The following is a 21,590-nucleotide window of genomic DNA, read 5'->3' as shown; positions in this document are numbered from 1 at the left end:
CCTTCACCCAATCACCCTGAGATTTGAGTATGAATGTAAATTACATCAAGAGCCTGCATCAAAGCAGAATTTGGAGATCAGAAACTACCAGTTGAAAAACAGCACAGCAAACTTTTCAGGGGAAATGAAAAAGTGTAGTGCAGAAAAACTGTGACATACAGCTGTCACCGTACCGCCTTATACACAAAGAGACACAAACAGAGGACATACATACAGGGCCACCTGACCAGAGTGCAGTAGCTCCTAGCCACGAAGCTGCTCTTTGTGCACGTTCTTAGTAGTTGGTCTGTTCTACACACGTGCAGGCGCAAGCCATGTCTCAATGTGCGGGGCCTGGACAGGGCATAATGCAGGCCCCTGGAGTCCAGGGCGGCCTCAAATGTTCAGGGGTTCCTTAGCCCTTCCAGGGGGAGTGGAGTCCATTCAAAATAACTTCAGTGAGTTTCTGTGAGATATGAGACACTCATGGGTCCTCTTTTCCTGCGTTGCACCACTGGACCTGGCACTGGATCTGTACGTGCATAAATGGGTCCACAAATATAATTCCCAGCCTGGCTGCAAGAGGCACCTACATCCAACCTATGTTATTTATGCTTGAAGCTGGGTGCATCGGGAGTTGGCAATCTGTGGAAGAGTAGCATATTATTAGCAATTAAGTACTTTTTGCTCCCCCAGAACTGTGCCCCCTGTTGATGCCTTTGCATAACTGCATCCTACGTGTAAGGTAAACATGCCAAATGTCATACTGGTCCTTAATACAGCACCAAAGATATTGAAGAAAGATTTTTTGACCCAGTCTTTAACTTTGTTCTTCCATCAGATCTGTCTGAAAATTGACATTCCTGCATCAGGTTCAGCTAGCTAACAACCGATCAAATATAGTGCCAAATGTATTTGCAAATGAACGTTTTTTTTCCCTCCCTATTTAATTCTACTCTTCCCAAATGGATTCACCTGAATCCCAATGTATCAAGAGTAAGTTGACCATAAGGACCTGCCAAATTTAGTGTACATCTGAACAATGGCACCAAAGTTATTACCATATGAAAGATTTTGTAACCCTCCCCTTTATATTTGCTCCCAATTGATCCATCTGCATAAAAATTACCATAATTTACCAGATGAAATCGGACGTGCTAAAGTTTTTTTCAAATTCCATAATCCCCCGTTTCTAATGGGCAAGCATGATGTGATATGTAATTTCATGTATAAGCTTATTTATAATGTTTGTAAGTGCATCTCTCTAATTCCTGGTGAGGCCATGAGCAATGTAGTTGGTGTGCGACGTATAGTTTGCTGTTGTGCCACTTATGGATGGTAGCCCTAACCATAACTTGCACATTTTATTGTTTTTCTTTTCATTTTAATTCATAAGCATACCTGCACGTTAACTGTATGTTTTAGTTGAATGTGTGTAGTTAAAACATATACGTGCCTGTACATACCTGCCTTCACTATATTTTAGTAGTTGATATTCTGGCTATGAAATCTTTGTAGCACAATATTTAAACCTCAGTATTCTGGTAGTAAACCCCTTTTCTTCCTTCCCTTGAAATAGAAGGAGGAGGCGGGCAGCAAGGGATGTGGTGGTGGATCCAGGGCTTCTTTCATGATTACTCATCAAAACCCAACGTGTGCATTTTCCCAACCTCCTCAAGCCACTCATTCCCTTTCCTGGATCAGTCACTGAACTTCCCTTAAGTTCCTTAAACCTATTTGTTTTGTAATGTATGCCGTTCTACCTTGCCGTACTCAGCGCGTAGGCATCAGGTGTAGGATTATGTCCTGAGAGATGGTGGGGGTCAGACTCCAGCCACCATTGAAGCTTCCCACAGCAGCTCTCCCGATCTAATGCCTGGCGTCCATTTTGTTTTCCAGAGTGGGGACTGCAGAGGAGCGCAGGGAGCACGGGAATGTGTATTGGAGTAAGGCTGCTGGTCTGGGTAGGTAAAGACCAACATCTTCACACACTCATAATGATAATGATAAACCTCCATCCAGCAGTCTGTATAGAAAGATCATGTAAACTGGAGGGTCGGGTCATGTGACAGCATATCCTCAAATGGAGTGTTTGATTATCTATGTTACACCCATGGCTTGTATGTTTGCAACATTGGTCCAGTGTCCGTGGTCTTATGCCTAGGCACATGGCTCTGTGTCATCCCACGTGCAAGCCAGTGTCTGTGGTCCTGTGAATATACCTGCGGGCATGTGAAAGTGCCTGTGGTCTTTTGACTATGTCTGTCGCACTGTGGGATGCCTCTAGTTTCTGTGTGTATCTGTTCCTATGTTATTTAAGTGGGCCTTGAGTATGTGGGCTTGTGTCTGTGTGCATCTTTCAAGTGCACCTGTAGCTCTCCACACCTGCTTTCTATTTGCATTCATGGCCGCGGTACTCTCTGCATCTGTGCCATAGGTTGCATTTATGAAGTTGCAAATGTAACTGTATTAATGTATGTACACAGTGCATGTAGCTTTGCGTTTCTGCCTGTGTCCTGGGGCTACACCTGTGGCCCATTCTATATCTATTAAGCAGTGACTGTGTCTGTATTCCTTGGAGTGCACAGTTTACCCAGACTTTTGTTTTATGCCTGTATTGTGAGGCTGCACCTCAGACTCTGCTCCAGGGGCTATGTTCATATGCCTTACATTTGTGACAATGTTGTACTGTATATCTATCCATGCATCTCTTTGGTTTTTACATGCCTCTGTCTGTGGCTTTGTGATTATGTCTGAGACATCAGTTTGTTTTCCTGTGGATATACCTGTGCTGAGTGTAATCTTGTACCAGCACCAGGTGAGCTGTGTCCCGTGCTCTTTATGTGGTTCTGTGACTGGGCATGTACCCTTTGACCTCTGGTCCTATGAGTATACTGTACGTCTGGTCCTACATCTGGGTCCCTATGACACTGTGACTGTATCCATTATTCTTTGGCACCACCTCTGTCACATTGTCTTTGAAGCCCTGTGTCTGTCCGTGGGTCTGTACATGTGTATTCTGCCCTTTGCCTGCTGTTCTGTGGCACAACCTCTTTCACTCTGCATCTGTACATTTGTGTTTCGAGGGTCAGTAATGGTGTATTTTGCCCTATGTCTGTGGTTCTGTACCTGTGACTCTTTCTTGTGTACAACCTCTACCATGTTGCCTCTCTAGCCCTGTATGTGTGGGTCTAGACCTAGGTATTTTGCCCTCTGTATGTGGTTCTGCCCCTGTGACTGTCTGTAGCACAATCTTTTACACTGTCTCTGTAGCCATGTGTCTATGGTTCTTGGCCTTAATGCCTCTATCTTTTACTCTTGGTCTCTGTGGTTCTGCACTTGTGACCCTGTCTCTGGTGATGATTCTTTGGTCCTGTACATATAGCATAATAATGTAACCTTGCTTTCTGGCACTCAGCCTTTCCCTATGTATATTTGGGTCTGTGTCTACAGGTTGGTATCTTTGACCTTAGAGTGCAGCTCTATATTGGTTTAGATCTGTAACCTTGTTTCTGCAGCCCCGTGCAGAAACAAGGTTACAGATCTAAACCAATATAGGGCTGCACTCAAAGTTCTCAGGAGCCCTGTGCCTTTGATTCTATATGTTTACCCACTGCCTTTTACCCTATATCTATGGTCACTCTGTGTCTTTCACCCTGCAAATGTGTGTGCCTCTGTGGTTCTTTGTCTCTGGCTGGTGTCTGTGAGTTTCCACCCATGACTCGGTGCATATGACCCTCTCTCTGTGGTTCTAAATCTGTGATTGTGTTTCTGTAGCTATGTCTGCCTCATTGTCTGTGGGGGTTCTTGCATTTGATTCTCTGCCATTGACCCTACTTATTTGGCATATTTCTGTTCTATCGCTGTGACTTTATGCCTGTGGTTCTATATCTGGGTTGTTGACCTCCTGTCTACAGCTTTGTCCGTTCCTGTGAGAATGTGTCTATTCCCTGTGTCTACACTTCTGTTTTTGTCACCTTTTGACCGTAGCCCTGTGGTTTGGTTCTATACCTGTGCCTTTGGTTCCACGTCAGCAGTTCTGTTCCTGTGCCTGTCTGTGGTCCTTTGTCTGTCATTATGTTAATATGACCTGTGTTTTTTGTCTAAATATCTGTTCCTGTGACCCAGTGTTTGTGGCTTTGTAGCCCTGTGACTGTTATTCTTTAACTTTTACTTTATGTGTGTAGTTGTTTTTGTCTGACCATGGTTCTCAGGTTCTACACTGTATGGCCCTAATTTAGATCTTGGCGGATGGATTACTCGGATATCCTACCCACTGAAATATAAATCCCATAGGATATTATATGTCACCATTCTGATGGAGTAACTCGTCCGCCAAGACCTAAATTAGACCCTATGTCTTTAGCCAGTTGTCTGCATTTCTTTTCCTATGACAATGTGTTGTTGGTAGTGCGTCTTTAGTTCTGTATCCGTTACTCTGTTTCTAAAGTTCTGTGTCTTCAGTTCTGTTCCTGTGACCCTGGCTGTGTGCCTTTGTTTCTGTAGCCTTGTGTCTGTTCCTTACTTTTGACCTCATGATTGTAGTTCTGTTCCTGTGACCCTCTGTCTGAAGTTTTATACCTGTGTCTTTGAATCCATCTACAGTTCTGTGCATTTAAGCCTGTGTCTGTAGTGCTGTACCAGTGACCCTGTGTCTGTGGGCCTGAGTCTGTGACTCTGATCCCTTGACCCTGTGGCTGAGGTCCTAGGCCTGTGATTCTCATCCTGTGACTCTGTATCGGTGGTCCAGTGTCTGGGTTTCTGTTCTTATCACCTCTGTGGCTGTGTTCTGTGGTCCTGAGTCTGTGATTCTTTATCTTTGACTGTGTATTTGTAGTTCTGTTCTGGTGACCCTGTCTCTCTGCCCTTCTTTATGCAGTTCTGGTTCTATAAACCTTTGCCTGCTGGGCTGTTAGTGTGACAGTGTGTCTGTGATCCTATGTCTGGATTTCTGTTCCCATGACCCTGCATCTGTGGTCCCTGGTCTAATGTTTTCTGTTCTTCTCCTGTGACCCTGTATCTGAGGTCTTTTGTTTGAGGTTCTATTCCCTTGACCCCGTGTCTGGGGCTCTATTCCTTTGACTCTGCATCTGAGACCCTATGCCTGCAGTTCTTTTGCTTTGAACATATGGCTGTATGTATGTTTCTGTGACTGTCTCTTTGGTCCTGTGTCTGCATTTCTGTACCTGCGGCCCTGTGTTTATGATCATGTGACTCCAATTTTTTCGTGTGGCTCTGTATAGTTAGTCCTATGCCTGCAGCCTTTTCCCATGGTCTTGGGCCTCTGGCCCTGTGTCTGCGTTTCTGTAACCCTATATCTGTGGTTCTGTTCATGTGACCCCCCATCTCTGTGGTTCTATCTCTGTGGTCCTGTGTTTGTGATTTTTGACCTTTGACTCAGTGTCTGTAGTTGTCTTCCTGTGACCCTGTGTCCGTGGTTCTACACCTGTCCCTTTGGCACCATGTCTGAAATTCGGTTCCTGTGGCCCTGTGACTGGTTTTGCTTTTGTAACTCTGTACCTGTGATTCAGTGTCTGCGGTTCTGTTCTCCAGATCACTTTTCTTTGGGTCTGTTTCTGTGACCATGTGTCTATGGTTCCGTAGTTTCATCTCTTGCCATTTGTCTGCAGATCTGTTTCTCTAAATTTGTGCCTGTTGTTCTGTTACTGTGACACTCTGTCTGTGAATCTGTGTCTGCCTTTCTGTTCCTTTGAACCTGTGGCTGTGGTCTTCGGTCTTGTGCTTGTGGTCCTTTGTCTGAGACTCTGTTCCCTTGACCCTGTGGCAGTGGTCTTGTGTCTGTTTCTGTGGTCCTGTGCCTGTGGTTCTGTTTCTGTGACGTATATATTTGTGGTCTTGTGCCTGTGGTTCTGATCCTGTGATTCTCTGTCTGTGGCCTTGTGTCTGCATTTCTGGTCCTAAGAACACGTGCCCCCAGTTATGTTTCTCTGACTGTGTCCTTGCTCCTATGCCTGCGTTTCGGTTTCCTTGACCCTATATCTCTGGTGCTTTGGCTGCGGTTGTTTTCCTGTGACTTTGTGTCTGTGGACCAGTGTCTGTGGTTCTGGACCTGTGACTCCCATTTGTAAAGAACTGCCTCTCTGGCACTGTGTCAGTAATTCTTTACCTTTGACTTTACCCTTGACTCAGTGTTGTAGCTCTCTTTCTGTAGCCCTATGTCTGTGGTTCTATGCCTGTGTTTTTGGCACCGTGCCTGCAGTACTGTTCCTATGAGCCTGTGGTCCTGTGTTTGCATTTCAATTCCTATAGCCATGTATCTGTGGTCCTGTGTCTGTGGTTCTGTTCCATTGAACCTGTGTCCGTGGTCCTATTCCTGCGGTTCTGTCCCTGTGCTTTTGGTCCTGGATCTGTTGTTCTATTGCTGTCACTCTGTATCCGTGGCCCAATGTCTGCACTTCTTTTCCTGCCAGGCTGTGCCTGTGGTTTTTTTCCTATGAGCCTGTGCCTGTGGTCCTGCGCCTGCAGCTCTGTTCCTGTGAACAAATGCCTGTAGTTATGTTTCATTGGCTTTGTGTCCTTGGTTCTGTGCCTGTGTTTCTGTTCCTGTGATTGGTCCTTTGCCTGTAATTGTTTTCCTGTGGCTCTGTGTCTATGGTCCTGTGTCTGCGGTTCTGTTCTTGTGACCCCATCTGTGTGGCTCTGTCTCTGTGGCCTGCTATCTGTGACTCTTTACCTTTGACTCAGTGTTGGTAGCTCTCTTCCTGTAACCCTAGGTCTGTGGTTCTCTACCTGTGTCTTTGAAACCGTGGCTGATGTTATGTTCCTGTTTGCGTATGCCTATGTTTCTGCAGCACCATGTCTGTATCTGTGGTACCGGGTCTGTGTCACTGTTCCAGTGAGCCCCAGCTTGTGGCCCTGTGCCTGCAGTTCTGTCCCTGTGTCTCTCTGCTCCTGGCCTTTTTGGTCTCTTCCTGTCACTCTATATCTGTGGCTTTGTGTTCTTTACCTCCGAGTCTGAATATCTGGCCCTGAGTCTGTGTTCCTGTGAGTCTGTGGTGTTATGCCTGCAGTTCTGCTTTTGTTGCTCTGTGTCTGTGGTTCTGCTCCTATGACTGCATACTGTCCCCTTGTCTACAACCCTTTTACTGTGAGCCTGTGCCCGGAGACCCTTGGACCTGTGTTTCTATTTGCCTGTCCCCGTCTCTGCGCCCTGTGTCTGTGATTTATTTACCTCTGCGCACTGTTAATAGTTCTGTTCCTCTGCGCCTGCTCGCATCCCGCTGAGAGCCCCTACTGAGTGCAGCTCTTTTCCTCTTCTTCCGGTGATTGACAGATGGTGGTGAGAGATGTCCGGGGATTATGAAGAGGAACACCTCTGCCGTAGCGCCTTTTCCCTGCTCCACGACCTCTGCGCAAAGGTCAAGGACTACGAAGACAAGGAGAAATGCCTGGAGTACGAGGACCTGAGGCGGAATCAGGGCCGCCCGTGGCCTACGGACAACGGTAAGGTCACGCCCGGGTCACGCCGCCGTCAGGATGCACTGAGACGGATTGCTGGACCTGGCGGAGAAGGGAGGAGGGAGGGCTTCACACATCTGGAAGTTGGAACCCGGTTTCCATGCTCGAGTCAGGGCACTGGAAATACGCGCCGATGAAGCCCAAATTATGCAACAATGTAGGTGACACACACCGTGGCAAAATGTTCTCGCCGCTTAAAATGTACACATACATCGATGCAAAAGGGACTCTGACGCTATGTGAAACGCAAATGATTTTTAAGAAAAGAAAGTATACACATTCTGCAGATTCTTTGGCAACCGTTCTCCAAATAATGATGATTTTTGTCCTTAAAAGGACGTTATTTTTTCTACCCATACCAGTAGGATGTGGCGTAGCGGCCATAGCTGCTGACTGTGGAGTTGGGAAGCCAGGTTCGATTCTCGACGTAGGCTGGGCATCCTGTGATTCTGGGCAAATCACTTAATCTCCCGGCGCCTACCAAAAATGAATGTATAATATAACTGGTGCTCATGTACAGCGCTCCAATACCTTAGGCTTCGGGCCGAGTTCGGGCTATATACAATTGCTAAATATAAGGTGCATTGTTATGAACAGTACCCACAGTTTTTTTAGCACATGCTTGTTATGTTATAGAAATGGTCTTGTGGTTACTTTGTGTCCGCACTATGGGCATCTATAAGTCAATCAAGAAGCAATCCAGCAGAACTGTATTGCAGACTCCATGTGTGTCATCTAAATATGTCCCTTGGAGGCACATTAGATGTTTGTGATTTTTGCATTCTTTGTGCGCTTTTGAAATAACTGCTGCACAGTGGTGTTCAATGAATTTGCACTAATACTGAAGCACAGTAGTTTTATGATGAAGAAGTAAAAGGAATCATTCTCAAGCTGCTGGAATAACATTTAAATACATCTCGATTTTTTTCATGCTGTATACAAAACCCGAGACATTTCCATCAAGCAGGGACATTAATACTGTGTGGGCAAAAACGTAACCCCATTAGCACAGTTTAATACCTGATACATGAATCCACAACTGAAAGGTGACCTGTTAACCTTTGCAAAAATGACTGCTACCACGTTGCACCAGAGGCGCCATGTTTTGTAGTAACTGTTGAATTGTTTGAATAAATGCTCGTTTTGTTTAAACTTCCAAGTTATCCAGCAGATACAGGTATGCGTGGCAATATCAGCAAGTCCATAATAAAACAGAAATCAATACAACGTAAGGTGTATCATTCCAGTGGCCCTCGTACATTTTGGAATTCAATTTTATTAAAACAAATGTCCATTTGCTTTATGGAATAAGACCACCCATATCCTCCCCTGCACTCCTTTTCCCTTCCTTGATGTGTTTCTTTATTTTCTTATTCGTGTTACCCTTTATGTTTACCTTTATATTCCCTGATTTTTCATTTAATTTAGTTTTTTTTTTTAGCAAGGGGAGATGTCCTCATACTGTACATTTACCTTAATTTATTCTCTTACATTTTTTATTTTAAAACAAACCCTTCCCTCACACTTTACATTGCCATTAGAATGACCTTTACTCTTAACCATTTTTAGTTACCTGTAGCTTTCTTGATTATTTATGTTTGTTTTATTTAATTCCCCCGACAATTGTGTATTCCAACGTACTTATGAAAAGGAGGCCATCCTAAAATTTTTGTTTATTTTGGTGTCAAATAGTTTATTAAAATGTACTCTATTTTTTGGGTCGACCCTGGGAGAGCATGCACTAGCGCAAGTGTCTCACTTGTAATACACTGTTGATAACAAAAAGGGCATGAAGCCTGCCAATTGCCTACCCATTTGTTGGCTTGCGTGGCTCTCTTCTTTATAGCCTTGTAATTCGTCAAGGGAGTTCTAACATCATTTCTGTTTCTCTCTGTGGAGCAGGGACCAAGTACTGATTGATTGTTAACTAGTGCCCTTGCACAGCTAACAATGTGATTGAGGTACTATTTTTCTCTGTTTAACTTTTAGTCCCTTGCAAATAAAAGGCGTGTGACTGGCAAAACAATGCCCAGCAGGACAAATAAAACTGCAAAGATTAATTTTCTATAGTTAATTTTCTTTTATTTTGCCAAGTCTTCTCTTCTCACTTCGCAATCATGTTTTGTTTTGTTTTTGCTCGTGGGAAATGTTCTCAAAAGATGAGGATTATTTTATTGCCAAGCAACATTGTTTCTTTCTGATGTGTAATTTCTAAAATCATGCTTTAACACATAATTGTACAGTACACATCAATGCACTGTACTCCAATCTGTTCCACTTCAGGCCAATCCACCCTATCTCACCATAACCCAATCCACGCCGCTCAATTGAATCCACCGCAGACCAATCCAATCCATGCCACTCCAATCCAAACCACTCCTCTAATCCAACCAACTCCAATCCAATACACTCAAATCCTCCCAACCCACCCCACTCCAATCTGCTCTGTTCCAATCTGCCCACTCCAATTTGCTCCACTCCAATCCAATCCAACTGGTTCCATTCATCCACTGCATCCCAATTCACCCCATTCCAATCCACCACAATCCACCCCACTACAATCCACCCATACCGATCTAATCCACCACAACTCAGCCCAATCGAATCTACCCCACTCCAATCCAATTCACCTAGCCCCAATGTAATCCACCTCACTCCCTCCCCAATCCACTCCACCCCACTGCATTTCAAACCACGTCACTCCAATCCGAAACAATCTGCCCCTCTAATCCAAAACAATCTGCCCCACACAATCCAAAACAATCTGCCCCACTCCAGTCCAAAACAATCTGCCCCACTCCAATCCAAAACAATCTGCCCCACTCCAATCCGACCCTCTCCGATCTGCCCTGTTCCAATTCTAATAATATGCCCCACTCCAATCAGATCCACTCCAATCCATAGCACAATCTGCCCCACTCCAGTCCAAAACAATCTGCCCCACTCCAATCCAAAACAATCTGCCCCTCTCCAATCGACCCCACCCCATTCTGATCCAATCCACTGCACCGCACCGCACCGCACCTCACCCAAATCCAATCCATCTCACCCCAATCCAATCCACCCCACCACAATCCACCCCACCCCACCTCAATCCAATCTACCCCAAAGCTAATGCTTGTTCTAAATTGGTGTGGGATTTTTCTTGTTTTGTGTTTTCACCTTATATACTGTTTTTGTGCTGCATAAGTACTTTACACATTACCTCCAAGTTTACCTGACTGCTTTTGTGCCAAGCTACCTGAAGGTTAAGCACAAATTAATTTAGTGGCTTTTGTGGTTCACCCTCACAGGGATTGTGGCTGTTGCTTGAACACGGTTAACAACGCAATCCAATCAACCTCACTCCAGTCCATTCGATCCCACTGCGGCCCAATCGACTCCACTCCAATACACCCTGCCCCACTCCAATCCAATTCACTCCACTCTAGTCCACCCCACCCAGTCCACCTTACTCCAGTCCAATCCACCGACTTCAATCTACCCCACTCCAGTCCACCCCACCGCACCCCGCCCCATTTCAATCCACCCCACTTTAATATAATTCACTCCACCCCACTCCACTGCATTCCAATTCACCCCACTGTACTGCAACCCACCCCAGCCCACCCCAGTCCAGTCCACCTCACTCAGTCCAATCCACCCAGCTCACCACACTCCAATCTGCCAAACTCCAATCCACCCCACTCCAGTCCAATCCACCCCACTCCAATCCATCCCACTCCAATCCACCCCCTCCACTCCACTTAAAACTCCCCCACTCCAAACCACCCTACTCTAATCCAATCCACCCCACCCCAATCCACTCCATCCCATACCAATCTAATCCACCCCACTCCAATTCACCCCAATCCACCTCAGTCCATTTCAATCCACCTCACTCCAATCCACCCCATTCAGTCCATCACTCCAATCCACCCCACTCTAGCCAGTCCAACCCCCTCTACCCCAATCCAGGTCACTCCAGTCTACTCCAAACCAATACGCCTCACTACCTCAATCCACTCTAACCCCCTCCACCCTATTCCACTTCACTCTACACCACTCTACTCTATGACACTGCACTCTACGACACTCTCTGCCACTGAACCTGAACCACTGAACTCTACCCCCTCTACTCAAATCTCTGACACTCTACTCCCCCCTACTCTACTTTATGGCACTGTACTCCAACAAATGCAGACTACAACACTCTACTCCCCCCACTCCACTTTAGGGCACTCCCCGCCACCAACTTTTAGCCATGCTGAACAGCAGCCACACTGGTGTACAACATGGCAAAAACACATTAGCTCTTGTATAGGCTGGACCTACTGACTTTGCCAATGCTTGTTCTAAATTGGTGTGGGATTTTTCTTGTTTTGTGTTTTCACCTTATATACTCTTTGTGTGCTGCATAAGTACTTTACACATTTCCTCCAAGTTTACCTGACTGCTTTTGTACCAAGCTACCAGAAGGTTATGCACAGGTTAATTTTGTGACTTTTGTGGTTCACCCTGACCAGGATTGTGGCTGTTGCTTGAACATGGTTAACAACCCAGTCAAACAACAACACAATTTCTCACACTCCCTGTGAAACTCCACGGAGCTACTGTGTTCCTGCAAAACTTATAAATCTCCCATTACTGGTCCCATATAATTTATTGAACCACTCGTAATGGAAACCTTTAGTATTTTATTTCATTGAGTCCTTTCATATCTGTGGAGCATGGCAGAACCAGACCCATTCTGCAGATCTCAAAAAGTTCCAGGGCCTGCCTTTTTTTGCTTCCGAATTCTGGGTTCTACTGTGAGAAAGAATCTTTATTACTTTCTGTAACCCCAGATCACCTGCGTCATTCAGGTAGTGATTGCCTTTAATAATGAAATGAAAATTGTTGTAGGCTTTGTAGATTTTGGCATTTTTAGGAACATAAGAAAACCTGACATTTTGTTCTAGCTGTTTTTAATTTGTATTATTTAAACTATAAACATTATAACAATTATATGAAATCATATTTTTTTTCTCATACACTAGCACATGCTGCAAGTGCTTTCATTTATACTTTGCCTGACGCTCACCACTTTTTTTTAGGGGGACGTTTTTGTGTGTAGCTAGGAGTGTTTGTTTGTTCTGCATTGTGCTGGTGGAAAGTAGGGTGTTGAAAGTGCTGGGGTGAGAGAACGGAGGTATTTCTTGTCTAAGGGGGGCGGGCATGGAATATTTAATGTTCAAGGGTAGTATGTTTCTATTTCCATTGGGTGGGTAAAGTTTTTGCTGCATTGTGAGCGGCCGCGCAGGTAAGAGCGGTGGGGCGGTGCGGCTGGGTGGGGGGGATTTCGACCGACGACGACGAGGGAAAATTAATTATTTATTTAATTTCCCCTTGTGGTCGTCTGTCGAATTCCCTCCCAACCCGGCCCCACCACTGTTGAGTCAAGGAGCCAACGGAGGAGGGAAGGAAGGATAGGTGGAAGATAAGGAGAACAACAACCGCTCTTACCTGCACGGACCGCGGCTGATTGTGAGGGGGTGCTGTTACAACTTGGATCCGTGAAGTTGCCGTTGTCACTCGCATACGAAGTGTCTGCTTTAGTGTGGTGAAGGGACAAGGACGTAGCGCAATGGGTGTCAAAGGCAATATCATGTTTGCAGCACAACTGCCATTGGAGGGCAGGATTACACCTTTTCAAGGGCAAAAAATTGTTGATCCTAATCTTTCAAAGCTGGGTGTGCCTGTCCAGGATTGGCACTGACCAAGAGAATGGCTGAGCTTTGGTGAACAGTTTAACCCAGCTTCACCATCCATTCCATATTCATATAAAGTCCAGCTATGTGATGGTAGAGGTCTTAACTTTTTCACTATAAATTAAGAAAATTCTATGATCATGTGAGGCAAGGGATATTGTCACTTTTTTTCCCTATGACTCCACGGGTTGTAGCATGATGAGCTTTACTGGCACAGTGCACAGTAGGCCGCCTGTTTTCATGGTAGTCAATCCCATAAGCCCGATATTTATCTTAAAACTTTATTTGAGACAGCACTGGCAGGTGGATTTTAGAAGTGGCTGGACATAATAACTTGTGCCAAAGTTAACAGAGCATCTACGCCACGTTTCCCAAGCAGGGTTTCCGTGGCGGGGGGTTATCCCGCTCCTAAATCTTGAATAGAACAAACTGCGGCTAATTCACAAAACGGGTTGCTAAAGAAATCGATACCTATACTTTTAAATTGCTGCCTGCTTATCACATGAGCTTTTCTGCCCCTCAACGACATGTGACAATGGTGTAAATGGGCCTTGTGAGTCCTCCCAAGGCAGTGGAAAAGTGGGAAAATGAGGTCTGAAACTTTAACGCATTCACATTCTAATCGCTGCTTCCCCTCCTAGCAAAGTGAGTGAAACCCCAGGAAATCAGTCCATCACCTTGTGCCTTTGTTTCATTTACTGACAAAATGAGGAACATCCACACACAATTTGAAACACATGCATTAAGCGCATTGTGTAAAAAAAAGAAAGCATGTGTGATATATTTTTAGGCTATGAGATATCCTGATTGGTTACTTTAAGCCAAGCAAGGCAGTGATTCGGCTTCTTTAGGAGGTCCCCTAGAACCTGCCTTGTGAATGCGTCATTATGCGTGGCATTGCTCTGCGCCACCCAAAGTGGCTGAAGGCCTGGAGTAGCCGCCTCCTGGTCCTGGTGCACTCTCCTCTCTAAACCGAGAGTGGTTGTTCCATAGACTACGTATTTCAGACTGTTCTGGGGTACTGTCCTAGTTGAGAAGATTGGGAAATGATTTCCACTAGATGTGAGTGGGCCGTCATTGTAGTCCCCTCATCCTCCCACAAGAAGTCCGGTGCAGGACTTCTCTTGCTCATGCAAGACACGGAAATCAATTGCAGATTGTGGTTGCACATGTACTGTTCACCATTAGCTGTGCCCGAGTTTCCCTCTTCTACAGTACAGAGAGCATGCCACTGGCCTCCAAGCCTCTGTGGGTACATGCTGGTGCTGCGGCTCCGTTCATTATCAATGAACCTTGAGTCCACCTTAATCTTGCAGGAGTAATGGACCCTGCACAGGGGTGCAACTGCATTGCTCATTCTCAGCTGTCCTTAAGTTCCATTTCAGTCACACATTGCAGAATGAATGTGCGTTTCATGAATACCACAGGAATCATTTTGCCACGTATCTGGTAGATATAGATGGAGTGTTTTATAAATACCCTGCTTTGCAGACTGATTTTAAAAGTAAATCACATGCAAATTCGACTTAAAGGTACTTCCAAAGTGGTATTCTACCTCATTTTTACATATAAGTCACCCCTAAGGTCTCCCCTAGGTGCCCCAGGGGTAGGGTGACATGTAACTATAAGAAGGGACATTATATATTATGTTTTATGTGCTGTGGTGAGGGGAAATGGGCCAGTTCAGTTTTTTCCCATTGTAGCATTTTAGCTCCATAGGCTACCATGGGATTACTGTAATACAGCGTAACTATTGAGAGGAGTGAGCTAAAAGACGATATCAAGGATTTAAAAGATTGGTAATGATAAATCCAACAACTTGCCACTGTTGAATTTGTCATAACTAATTCAGAAAATACGTTATAGGACTTTCTTTTCTGTTAACCAAAATCCAGTCTTCTAGCAGCCTCTTCTGATTGGCCAGCCCTTAACAGACTTAGCCAAACTGCTTTGATGAGGTGGTAAGTGGCCTACACAGAAACAGAGGTTATCTGATGGGACGAGCTGTGCAGCTGCAGAGAACAGGCCAGGAAAGGGGCTGGGGAAATCAAACGGGGCTTCAAAGGGCGCAGGATAGTAAGGAATGCTAACCGGGCCTACCCCCTCTTCCTGTACCCTCAGTCAGATGGCACCCACAGGAATGGTATTTGAAGATTTCTGTATTAGGAGTGTTAATGAAAATGAGCCACACTGGTACATTGGTTTAACCAGATCTTACTCCCAAGGAGAGGAATTCTCCAGCTGGAATTTTGAAGTACAGTGCTTTGTGGGACAAAGATATGCCACACTATGGAGGAAGCTGTCATGCTTTTGGGTGGCACCCTGCACTTCATTGGACTGCGTTGTCCCCCTGCTTGTCCCCCCAGATCATTGGACAAATATGTGAGAGCTGCAGTGCAACTCAGATCTGCCTGAAACTACAAGGAGAAGAAAGACTACCCTGCTGGAACCCTAGTCTGCACCCCACAGGATTGCCCATTGAAGGACTGTGCCTGCTGCACACTTGGAACTACAACCCTGAGGACTTTGTCTTGCTTCAAAAAGGATTCAGGAGTGGACTCCCTGAATGCAACAGGTTAACAGAGCTTCCCTGCACCACCTCTCTCAAGAAATCCCCAGCTTAGAGCGCATCCCGAGGCTGCTCACTGACCTGCCCTGCCACAGCGCTGCTGTTGTTAGGCGCTGGCAACTAACTTACTCGATCCACCTTAGCCGCCATCTTGAGCAGAGTAAGGCTGCCGGTCTAGTTGTTCCTCCCTCCCGCCCTCCCAGGATACTTAAGGGTGTGACTAGAGTCCCGCATTGTATTTGCATACTTCTCCCCTGAGGCGGAAGCCGGGGGTTCTTTGCTCTTTTCGGGGATTTATATTAAAACTTATTGATCGCTCGTTATTGATTTAAAAATAACGATTTTAAAAAGTGTAAATATTTTAGCTTGCATTTTTTAATTATCTTCCCCACCTCGGCGCGAGACTTGCGTCGCTCCGAGGCTGCTCACTGACCTGCCCTGCCACAGCGCTGCTGTTATTAGGCGCTGTCAACTAACTTACTCGATCCACCTTAGCCGCCATCTTGAGCAGGGTAAGGCTGCCGGTCTAGTTGTTCCTCCCTCCCACCCTCCTCCAATGTCCTTCAAACATATATAAAAACAGTGGGCCATCCCGTCCGCGCAGCGGGCGGGCGCAGTGGGCGCGCCAAAGGCAAGCCCGTCTGCGCCCGTCCGCTTCCGTCCGGGGCTCGAGGCCAGGACCCCTGCCCCTTTTATCTCCACTGCCAGTAATGAAAGCAGACCTATATGCTATACCACTAATGATCTACTGGCCCTCCGCCCCAAGGTTGCAGATAGCTGTCGCCACACCCTGTCAGTAGACTCATCCTCACCTCATTGCGATACCTGCCACTTTACCACCCGTGGATGGAGTAACGACGAGTTGACGCTGATTAATATGAAACTAATATTATTAAATTGTAGATCTATGAAAAAGCACAAACTGGAGATACATGACCTGGTATTAGATAGGGATCTCGATGTGCTCTTTTTAACAGAGACCTGGTTAGATGATGCCTCAACACCAGAATCTTTGGAAGCTGTTACTGTAAACTACTGCCTGCTCAGACTTGACAGAGAAAAGCAGAAAGGGGGGGGGGGGGGATTGGCAATGATCTATAAAAGCAATCTACAATGCAGCTTAGAGAAGGCCACACTGCCCAATTGTGAAGGTGTTTTTTTTACTATCAAAGCTAATCCTAAAACTATTATCAATGGACTCCTCTTGTATCGGCCTCCAGGCAAGTCCTCCCAATTCAGTAATCAACTTGCAGAGCTGATAACTCAGCATGCACTGCGGTACAAGAAATTTCTTATTTTGGGAGATCTTAACCTTCATTTTGAGGATCCTAACTGTAAGGAGGCACAGGTAGTAGTAGATGTACTAAATCCTTGACGCTTAAACTTCAATCTACCTCTCCGTCGCATCAACTAGGACATCTCCTAGACCCCGTTTTTGCTAACTGGGAGGGGATCACAGTTGCCACACCGATTCAAATAACATGGTCAGATCATTTCATCGTCCCTATTGAGGTAGTAATTGCCCAACAGAAAGGTAGAATGACCAAGCCCAAGCCTCAAAAACGCAGAGATTGGAGGAAGTTCACGCAGGATGATTTTAAATCCGCCCTACTAAAAGATCCTCCTCCGCCTAGTGATACTCTGCTGAAGGCATGGAATGACTATGAAACATGGATGTCTAGGGCTCTAGACACTGTAGCACCATGGACATTCAAGCCACCTGCCAGAAAAATCAAAACTGCCCCCTGGTTTTCCAAAGAACTTAAAGTAGTTAAAGCCAAATGTAAAAATCTAGAACGTGGCTGGAGGAAAAATTATACTCCGGAAGACATGCTGAATTATAAAAAAGAACTAAAAATATATCACAAACTCATAAGAGCAGCCAAAGGCGCTCATTTTAAGGAACGCTTTGAATTTGCAAAGAACCCCACTAAAGAGCTTTTTTCCATTAACAAAGAACTCACTGTTCCTATTAGACTGGAGGCCCAAGACACCTGCTCCAATGAGCTATGTGATGATATCGCGGACTTTTTTGTGAAGAAAGTAGACGTAATACATGCCACTTTTGTTGATAACATGCCGACTAAACATCCGATGGTGAGAAATGACCCTGCCACCAAACCCCATCTGACATGTTTCAAAGTCCCTGAGAGGCAAGATCTGCTCACCATCATAAACGGCATCCAGTCCGGCTCCCCCTATGATGTGATCTCTCCCAATCGCTGTAAGGGAGTTTTAGAATGTATGATTGATCAGATTCAACACCTGATCACCTTATCTTTTCAGGAGTGCTATGTGCCAGATGCATGGAAAATGGCACAAGTAATTCCCCTGAAGAAAAAAGCTACCATGCATATCTCCCAGCTACAAAATCTCCGCCCTATCTCCCTTCTCCCTTTTTGTGGGAAAGTGGTAGAGAAGGTAGTAAATACACTACTCATGAAATTTGTTGAGGAGAACTTCCTTCTCCATTCAACACAGTCAGGGTTTAGAGTGGGCCACTCAACAGAGTCGGCGGTTCTCGTCTCCACAGAATGTCTGAGACAACTAGTAGATGAGGGGCAGACGGCAGCGTTGGTTTTATCAGATCTAAGTGCAGCCTTTGACACCGTGCTGCACTCAACGTTGCTGTCTCGCCTCTCAGACATGGGAGTTGAGGGATCTGCACTGGAATGGATAAAATCCTTTTTAGAAAACAGGAGCTTCCAGGTGCACTGCCCCCCTTATAAATCCTCCCTTCGAAAGCTCAGACATGGAGTTCCTCAGGGCTCCAGTTTGAGCCCCACGTTGTTCAATCTATATATGGAGCCTTTAGATCATATTGTGGAAGCTTTTGGAGTGGATATCGTCACATACACTGACGATACCCAACTAATAATTAAACTCACTCACAATCAGGCAGAGGATGCCACTAACTTTTCCAACTGCATGCTCTCTGTGGCAGGGTGGATGAACAACAACTGCTTGCGCCTTAATGGCGACAAAACAGAACTGCTAGTGGTTGGTATATCCCCCTCCGCCTGGTCGCAGGCCTGGTGGCCAACAGAATTAGGGGCAATTCCCCATCCGGTGGAGTCTGTCAGAAATGTAGGGATCATGGTGGACGCGGAGCTTTCCTTTAAGCATAAGATTAGTAAAATCACGGGAAAATGTTTTGGAATACTTAAAACACTCCGAAAAGTTCTCGACCTACTACTATTATTAGTGCTAGGAAAACACTTATTCATGCCTTAGTCACGCCTCATTTAGACTATGGCAATGCTTTTCTCCTAGGCCTATCCACCAACTGCAGTGCGTCCAAAATGCTGCTGCGCGACTGGTGCTAAACCTCCCACGCAGAGCATCAGGTAAAATGGCACTATTTGAACTTCATTGGCTCCCTATTGAGGAGCGAATTAAATTTAAGGCTCTCTGTTTTGCCCATCGCATTGCCCATGGAAAAGGCCCAGGTTATTTGCGAAACCTTCTTACTATCCATCGTCCCACCCGTAATTTAATATCTGCCGGAGCGATGTTGTTCCAACTTCCTCGCGTTCGCAAGACCAGGATGGGAGGTGGTTCTTTTAGGTTTCTAGCCAGTAAACACTGGAACAAGCTTCCTCTTGATTTACGCATGGAGCCCTCCGAAACAAGATTCAGACTAAAATTGAAAACTCATCTTTTCCCACGTAAATAATAGCCTCTTGCAACCTGGGATCCAGGCGAGCCCCGGACATTGGCCTTTCGGGGAGCAGTAGCATCTTTCAGCGCGGGGACACACTGTTTTAGTGTAACCATGCGCTTTAGAAGTGGTTTTATTATTATTATTATTATTATTATCCAGTGGACCTCTAGGGATTTAGCCAGGTGCATTGTGTGAATTGTAGTTCCAAACTTTCAAGGACCATCTCAGAGCTTCTAGGCCAGTGGATTTGTGTTTTGGACACTTTGAACCCTCAAGAGGAACTTAAGGAAGAAGTTCTAGAAGTTTGGAAAACTTTGGAGCAACTTTTGGAAAAGGCTCCATAAGTAGCCCGACTCATCGATGAGAGTCAGGCTGCTGATCTCGAACCATGACCCTGCCTGGATTTTAAGTTCATCTCGCTGAAAGCTACGGAGCGCAAGACTTCCAGGATTTCATTGAGGCCTCGTGCCAAGCCAAGCCGCCATCGTCGACTTGAATCCCAGCCTGAAGAGGAGCCTCGCCCAGTGAAGAAAATTCTCCAGAAAAGTTTGTAAGTGTGAAGGTAAAATTCGGTATCTGACCAGTGCTCCATCGCGGTCAGCCTCAAACTTTGACTTTGTCCCGGTCAAGTGCAATCAGATGTCCCAAATTATGCTTTTCAGTACTAGTAAGTGTTTAATCATTAACAATCGATATCTCCTGTTCTCTATATTGGATTTTTGTCATTTTGTTGTCATTTTAAAGATACACATATTTCCTATTGTTATAAATTGGTGTGGGATTTTTATTGTGTGGTGTGTCTTACTTATGTAATGTATTGGTGTTGTTAAATGCTTTACATTCCTGGCTCCTGAATTAAACTTGCCTTCTTGCCACCAGTTACAATGGGTTGAGCCATGGGCTAATGTACTGAGACCTTGACTGGGCCTTTTATTACGTTGGTGGCCTCATTGCTAGTGGTAGCTGCATACTTACCTCTACTAATAATCCACCTTCCAGCAACCATTATTTCCTTTTTCAGATTACAGCAAAGCTAATGGGAGATAGTCACCAGCAGCATGGTGCAGCAGCAGCACAATGGCCCTCTGAGATCGGGAGGCAGCGAGATGCATACGACCTCTGCTTGCCACGGTCGGGGAGCTTGTGCATCACCAGCACCAAGGTCTCATCCCCAGAGGACAGGCTTCAGCCTTGAGGCAGGACCGAGGACCTACTCTAAATTCAAAACAAATGTGTTTACGTGATTTAGTTGAGCTCTGCCTGGAGCTCACATTATGACTGAAAAAAACAGTGTGCTACTATGCTATCAATTTTACATGTTATCATAAACACATTATGTGATTAGGAAAAGCAGGCAAACACTGTTTTTCAGTCCTCAATAGGACACTTCAGCCCATCAAACAGCTCAAACTACTAAAGAGAAAAATAACGAAGACTGTCACTTCTTCTTTATTTGAAGTCCATGACAGCGACAACATTTAAATGACAATTAACTGGCTGTGACTGCAGCTGCAGTCGCAGACGGTTTACATCCATTCAAGGAAAGAGCTGATTGAAGGCATGTGTGTAGTTAGCCTTGACAGAGTTTTGTTTCAAAAGGTGAACCAGCTTACAAGAGTCCTTACTGGTGAGTCAGCCCAGCCAATGGACGACAAGCTGCTCTCTCCGAGCCTCAGCAACAGAACATGCCCACTGCAGGAATCCTTGTCTGCGAGAAAGATTTTGTGACAGTCAAAATTAAAAAAATGGCAGACTCTCCCCCTCTGTACTCATCATTCAATAAAAGCCTCACAAACAGTTGAGGAGGCGGAGCTTGAATTTCTGTGGTGAACTCCCACTCCTACATATCCCCTTTGGGTCTGTCCTGATCTGCCCCATCCCATGGACCACTCGGGGCACAGCAGTAAGCTCCCAAACTCAGAATATATGCCGATAAAACTGTCCACACCTACCACAGTGATGTCACTGCCACGGTTTGTGTCTTCAGGGTGACACTTACCTTTGCCTGGTACATACACAGGTAAACCCCTGCCCTTTAGCTACCACCAAAATGAGGTCCTTAACCACAGAGCACCTTTTATCCCTTTCAGTAGAGATGACCATTGGTTCTTCTCCCTCTCCTCCCTGATGGTAGGGCAATACCCCACATGCCTTTTAACACCTCCCGCCA

General features: G+C 45.5%; 1 protein-coding gene across 4 annotated transcripts in view; it reads left to right on the top strand.

Annotated features, from left to right (window-relative positions):
- Positions 1 to 21,590, top strand: part of SYT3 (synaptotagmin 3) — a 630,220-nt gene that overhangs the window by 342,853 nt on the left and 265,777 nt on the right. For all 4 annotated transcript variants that reach the window (XM_085616126.1, XM_085616128.1, XM_085616129.1 and 1 more), the window contains 2 exons: positions 1,879 to 1,943; positions 7,274 to 7,443. In XM_085616126.1, coding sequence (XP_085472252.1) covers positions 7,287 to 7,443 — 157 coding nt within the window. In that variant the 5' untranslated portion in view covers positions 1,879 to 1,943; positions 7,274 to 7,286. The remainder of the gene's footprint in view (positions 1 to 1,878; positions 1,944 to 7,273; positions 7,444 to 21,590) is intronic.

The sequence above is a fragment of the Triturus cristatus genome, chromosome 7 (genome assembly GCF_964204655.1).
Source record: "Triturus cristatus chromosome 7, aTriCri1.1, whole genome shotgun sequence".
NCBI classification, from domain to species: domain Eukaryota; kingdom Metazoa; phylum Chordata; class Amphibia; order Caudata; family Salamandridae; genus Triturus; species Triturus cristatus.
This window is presented reverse-complemented; position numbering and strand designations above follow the sequence as displayed.